At 30.9% G+C, this 6,837-nt stretch overlaps 1 protein-coding gene across 1 annotated transcript; it reads right to left on the minus strand.

The window, feature by feature from the left end:
• Positions 1-4,138: 4,138 nt before the first annotated feature.
• Positions 4,139-5,598, minus strand: LOC125421720 (uncharacterized). Its single transcript, XM_048471113.2, has 3 exons — positions 5,167-5,598; positions 4,872-5,088; positions 4,139-4,757 (listed from the first exon to the last, which is right to left on the minus strand). The coding sequence occupies exons 1-3, from the start codon at positions 5,437-5,439 to the stop codon at positions 4,336-4,338; spliced, it is 912 nt and encodes a 303-aa protein (XP_048327070.2). The 5' UTR covers positions 5,440-5,598; the 3' UTR covers positions 4,139-4,335.
• Between the last annotated feature and the right edge of the window lie 1,239 nt (positions 5,599-6,837).

Consider the following 6,837-nt stretch of genomic DNA (forward strand, 5'->3'; position numbering starts at 1 on the left):
TTCTGAATGGACTCTGCTAGTGAAACATCTAATGGTGAAGGAGACTGCACATAAGGAATCATAGGTTGTGATATCAGATCATGAGAACCATTTGAAGAACTTTGTGAGATTGGAAAACTAGAAAGATGTTAATGGTATTTGATATAAGTGGTCTACTGTGTTTAAGACTCATGGATTTTGAGAACAAAGACACGTATTTGTACTTTTTTTCATTATAGGTGACATGTGGAGTAATAAACAGTTTTGAAGCACTTATATCCCTTATGTAGATTACTATATCGTAAAAATAAACATTTTTCAGTGTGAAAATTGAATCTGGATGGGCTGTATGGACAAGTATGTGGGTAGCAAGCACAGCCAAAAGCTTTGAGGTAATGATAAATTAGTTTTGGTTTGATTAACATCTGAATTGGAGAATGGTTTTGGATCGTTGGTGTAGGTAGTCTGTTCATAAGAAAAACAGCTGTATACAATACTTTCCACCAAAATGATAAGAAAAACAGCTGTATACAATACTTTCCACCAAAATGATAAAGGGAGAAAAGCATGTGCTAGCAAGTATAGACCCATTTCAGTAATATGGTGATGTTTCCACTCAGGTCTACCATTTTGTTCATGAACGTAAAGGTAAAGATTGTGAAATTGAATGCCATATTTGTTGAAGAATTTGGGTAATAGGTCGATATCCCCCTCCTCACTAAGATTGAAGTTCTTTTTTATGCTATGACCTATTAAATTCTCAGCTAATTTCTTGAACTTAATGAAAATTTTTGTGATTTAGGTTTCAATCAGAGTGGAAAAATCCAAGTATACTGCGTATATTCATCAATGAAATGCATGTAATACCTAAAGCCATCTTTTGATGGAATTGGTGCAAGTCCCCTGCACATCTATGTGGACCAATTCTATTAGTTTTAAAGACAAGAAGTGAATTTTGAGAAGGAAGTTTCCTTGTTCTTTTTTTTTTTTTTTTTTTTTTTTAAATACAAAACTCACAAGATGAACAGAAAACAACATTTGATATGGGAGAAATATTCAATTTATTTAACTTAGCTACTTTCTATAAAACAGATAGTGAAAGATGTCCTAAATGGCTATGAAAAACATTTACATCAATTGGTTTACTTAGCTGTCTAGTATTGCTAGACTTCTTGGAACATAAATTTGCAAAAGTAGTAGAGTTTTTGAAACTTTAGATGATTCATGATCTTAGTTGCATAGCTTGTAGAGCCTTTTATAGAGTCTTCCTTTCAATAGAGGCTTCCCCGAATGGTTGTCCTTCATAACACAAGAGGATGCATTAAATTGCATAGATATACTATTATCAGAAGTGAACTTTGCAGCACTAAACAACTTTTTGTTTTGAAATTTCAAGCACAATCAAAACATTTTTAAAATGCAATAGTCGTTTAGAATGAGAAGAAATGGAGGTTTGGCCAATTTCAGTTGTTCTCATACCTTGACCATTACCAACAGCTGGTTTCGCTTTGTCTTTGTATTCGGTGAAATTGAACTTCTTCAAAGCTAATTACATCTTGCTTGGATGTAAGATTGATAGCCACTAAGTCATACTCCACAGTGAGTCCATAAAGAACATAAAGAATCAAACCCTTCTTTGAGACAGGATGGTTGATGGTGGAGCGAGTATCTGCAATGTTTTTCATCCTCAGTAGATAATTAGCCATGTTTTGTTGTTCCTTTTCTAGTGCTTTATAGTTTCGTATGAAGTTACATGATACCAGCTCGTGATTGAGATGAGAAATTTTTTTCCAAAGCTCTCTACACAACTTGTGAAGTTGTATGTCCAATAACATGACAAAGAACACTTTGGGTTGTAGAAGAGAGAAGCCAATCTAACTGAAGTTGTCTTGTTTTCCCTAAGCAAGATAATCCAGGTTGATAGTTTTTACTGGTGAACCTTCATTTGCTTCTTCAACATAGGGAGGGAGGACGCTCCTTGGTGCCTAAAATAAACCCCTCAAGTCCATGACCATGGATGGCTAGAATGTCATGATTTAAGACCGCCACAAGATATAATTGGTTCAGTCAAGCTTTAATAGTAGAGTATAGTTGAATACACCGGAAAAGGAGTGGGGCATTCAGAGTTTCTTGATATTAAGGAGCTTTATGATAAGCCATAGAATAGGTTTTGTGTGGCTCTAATACCATGGAAGTATGAAAACTAAATATTAAAGATTTCCGATATTGTTTGGTGTTGCCAAAATGATCAGAAAGGGTTGTCCCCTTTTTTCAATAAATAATATTTATAGTGAGCCCTATGGTTATTAGATCAGATAATAAAAGAACAATAAATAAACTACAAGTGATGGATAGGAATGAACAGTGCAAAAAAATATTGTTTTTGACAATTTTTGGAGACTTTGTGGGGCCTTTATAGCTTTGGGCTTATTGTAATGGACCTTGCGATTTGGGCTGTGACGTTTGTTGTATGATGTTTTGATTTGGGTTGGCACTCTTATCTTTTAAAAAAATCATCAAATATCTCATATTCAAACACCATTTGTGTTTTATCTAAATTATTTATTTGCTTCCAAAATATTTTTTTCCCTTCTTCAATCTCAATTATCTTTCTCTCTCTTCAATCTCCAACCCTTTCAAATTTTTTTTTTCCTTTTTACTCTATATATATATATATATATATATATTTTTTTTTTTTTGAAATAGATCCTTAGAATATTTCCAATAATTTTGTTTATTATTAAGTTTTTTTTTTAATATGTTAGAAAAATAGATAATCATTAAAAAAAAAAACTCTTTAATGGATTTCTCTAAATATTTTGTCAAGTTAGATGTGGCAAGGAAAAGATATATATACTGTCAAAATGACTCTCTTTAATGGATTTCTCTAAATATTTTGTCAAATTGATGTGGCAAGGAAAAGATATATATACTGTCAAAATGACTCTCTATTTTTAGAAACTTTGTTAGACATTATGAAATTTCTTTAAAAGTAAATTTTAAAAAAAATAATATTTTTTTTTCAAATAAAAAAAATATTTAAAAAAAATATTTATAATTAATTAACAGTCATACTAATAGCTTTTTGTGTATTACAATTGGAGATTATGTTTAAAATTAACTATACAATTATACTATCTAAATGTAAATGATATTAATTTCTAATCACATAAATTGCAATATATATTCATTATTGAAAATGCTTTTATATCTTAAAACCTCTCTACAATATACTAAATGATTAAATAATAAAATTGAAAAATGCTTTACAAGATCAACAAAAGAACATATATATAATGTTGTAATAGAAGAACATATATATCTATATATATTTAGTATTTTGTATTAGTATTTTCTTCTTATCTGTAGTACTTTTATTTTCCATATATATATATATAGAGAGAGAGAGAGAGAGAGAGAGCGAGAGAGAAAACATATAATTTACTTCTTATATTACCTTCTTTTTTTTTTTTTTTATATTACTTGTATTTGACAAAAAACACTTCTTCTTATATATATTGCTGCCACAGATCATTGAAGCCATAAACTCTTCTTTATACATATAATTATTTTTTTCCTTGGTGAGATGAAAAGAAAATATTTATATAATAAGATTAGATATTAAAAAACAAATAAAAGAGAGGAAGATTGATTTTTAGAAAGTCATTTTAGCACTAATAAATAAATTAAATCAACAATAAATAATATTTGTATATGAATATAATATTTAAGAATTTTAAAGAGATAAAATGTGGAACTGTTATTTTAAATTAGTTAAAAAAATTTATATTATATATCAAAAAACATTTATGGGACCAGTCCCTTTGATGAAATATTACATTAATGAACTTTTAGACTACACAAAATAATGAATTATTATGTGAAGAAATAATAAATTTAGATCCTTTAGTTTTTCTTTTCTTGGAATTTCTTTTTGTTTTTTAAGACCAATTAATTTACAGATACCTAAAAAAAAAAAAAATCCTTTGAAATAATAAATTGGAATTACCATTTTAAGCCATTGTTCTTTGTTACCCCCCAAAAAAAAAAAAAGAAAAAAAAAAAACAAATCCTTATTCTTTTTTTTAAAATAGTTTTCTTTCTATTGTTAATATTTTGGTTTTCATTTCTTAATTCATTCATCCTTCCACCAATCACGTCAAAAGCTCAATCCAACCTTATATTTTATCTCAATTTATATTAAAAAAAAAAAAAAAAAAAAAGAAAAAGAAAATAACCCATATTTTACAATTCCTAATCCCGAAAACCGAGGACAAAACTTTCCCTATTCTAATCACTCATTTTCAGATTAACAAAAAAGAACCCAAAAAAAAAAAAAAAAAAAAAGGGGCAAAATCACACAACTTCCACAGCGGTGCAATGCAAACCGGGCAAAGTCTCCAACAAGTCAAAAGTCAACATGGAAGCTCTAGGCTTAATGGGACGGTGGCTATCCCTGACAGGCAACGGAGCAGGAGCCGATCGCTCGCAGCTTCCAAGCCATTTGGCTTGCATGTATTTATGCTTTCTCCATGGTCCCAAATGCATTTTCTTCTCCTTCATGCAAGTTTTCGCAGCTGCACAAAGAATCTTTATCAGAGTTCTCAATCTCTCTGCTTTGCCGACGAACACTTCCGGTAATCGGCTAATTAGCCGATTGTATTCGTCGCTGGCTCGAGCCATCTCGAATTCGGCTCGGAAATTCAGCTCGATCACAACCCTCACTTCTTTTTTATTACTACTCGATTTCTCTACCACTTCCAGATAGCTATGTTGTCCTGAAAAATAAACAATAAAACACAGCGTTTTAATGGCAAATAAATAAATAAAGTTTGTCGGGGGGTATTATGGACATTTAAGCGACTCAATTTCGGTTACTTTTTTGGTTTTACCTGAAGGCAAACTGGATGAGCTCTGCCACTTTGATCTGCAAATGGCGGAATTGTAGCCTAAATTCAGCAGCCGGTTGCAGATTTCTCTCTGCAAGCAATTCCGGCAACCGGAAACCACCGGTCTCCGGCAACTGCACGGCGAGTTCGTCTCCCTTAAAGCCTCTTTCGTTGCTTGACGAATCTTCGATTCGATCGAACTGCTTCTGCATAACGTTGCCTTTAAAAAAAATAAAAAATTGGAATCCACAATTTCAAAAAAAAAAAAATTTCAAATGAAAAAAATTAAAATATTTACCTGGAGCAGTTGTTCTTGTTCTTCCCAAAACACCTTGTTTTCTTCAACGTTGCTAGAATCTTCCTCCTCCTCTTCGTCTACATCGTCACAGCCGTCCGAAGAGCTTGATGTATTTTCCGGCAAAACATCGGCGTCGTCTAAGAATCCGAAAACCATACCGGTGAGACTCACCGCCGCGGGGGCTCCTCCTCTTCCGATACGTAATCCGACGATCTCGTTGTCGGATCTCCGGCGAGTGGTCACCGGTATTTCGAACATTGCTCTTCCGGCCATGGATCAATGAGTATCTCTCTCTCTTTCTCTGTATGTATTTGAACTCTGAAGAAACACGTGGCTGGAAATTGAAGGGGACTGGGTTGTGCGGGTATTTATAGTGAAGGCCAAGCACATTAAAACTAAGGTGGACGAACGAGACGCCGCGGGAACGTGAATTCTGTTATGTACTCACGTGGCTCAACATGATTGGTTTTAAAAGAGAAAATGTTTTGCAGTGCATATCGGATAGGACAGCTCGGTTCCACGTCAACTTGGAGTCAAATAATTTTTGAGCTTCAAAAGTTTTCTTGTGGATATACATATATACTCGAATATCCTAAATTTATACATCCATGTTTTCTGAAAATCTTGCTAGTTATTATTAATTGGATTACTATTGACATGTTTATTAAAGCATGCATTTCTAATAGTCAATCATTTCTAGTTGTGAATGTATAAAAATTAAAAAATATCATTTACTATTATTGAAGAATAATTATTTATATAATTTATATATTCGATGATAATTTAAATATTTATTATTAAATAATTTATTTTTATAATTTTAAAATAATAAATAATAAAATTAAATATTCTAAATACATTTTACTATAAAAATGGTTATCAACATAAGTAAACAATTAATATTAAAATTCATCTCTAAGAATATTGCATATAAAAATTATTTTATAATTATTAATTAATTATCTATTTAATTAAATTTTTTATTTTTTAAAATAAAATAACTTTCAAAAAAATTTATAATGTTTAATATAGCATTTACAATAACATTATTTTAATAATATTATGACTATATCAATTTATATTTATTTTAAATATTATCACTTAATAGACAAGTTTTTACAACTCTATCCATAATTCTTATGTAGTATGTTGATTTTTTTATAATTCACATTTTTATTTGACAACAATCTTTCTCATAATTATATTTAATTATACATTGATTTTTATTTTAAAAATGTAATTTGAAAAAGTAATCCTCTTCATGTAACTTTTTAAATTGTTAAATATATTTATATTACAGATGATACCACTTGTGACAGATACACATTCTTTTTTAATTAATAAAAACTTTGTTAATCACTATTAATGATGACTAATGAATATTATAATGAACTAAAAAGTTGGTGAACTGGAGAGGCTTATCCTAATCCTGCGAGGTGAGGTAGGGACCACTGGGAGGTGGAAATCAGAGCAAGTGATCGAGCACTAGACTACAAGCTGGCATACAAAGAACAAAATACACGTGGCCTTATCTAACGATGATGATGGCTAGGCTTATCCAATCTAAGTAGGACCTACCCTCCCTGTCTCTCCCTAAGACCTGATTGGGCTATTACTCTTTTGGCTTTATTCTACGACTCATAATTATGCAAAGTGGGACCTAGTGTAAGA

Source organism: Ziziphus jujuba, chromosome 4 (genome assembly GCF_031755915.1).
Source record: "Ziziphus jujuba cultivar Dongzao chromosome 4, ASM3175591v1".
Lineage (NCBI taxonomy): Eukaryota > Viridiplantae > Streptophyta > Magnoliopsida > Rosales > Rhamnaceae > Ziziphus > Ziziphus jujuba.

What these genes read in the sequence shown, in the direction of transcription:
- LOC125421720 (XM_048471113.2), bottom strand. Translation starts at nt 5,439, where the DNA reads ATGGCCGGAAGAGCAATGTTCGAAATACCGGTGACCACTCGCCGGAGA. An exon ending in AACAAGAACAACTGCTCCAG is followed by an intron (nt 5,089 to 5,166) that starts GTAAATATTTTA and finishes TTTTTTTTAAAG; the next exon opens with GCAACGTTATGCAGAAGCAG. An exon ending in CTCATCCAGTTTGCCTTCAG is followed by an intron (nt 4,758 to 4,871) that starts GTAAAACCAAAA and finishes TTTATTTTTCAG; the next exon opens with GACAACATAGCTATCTGGAA.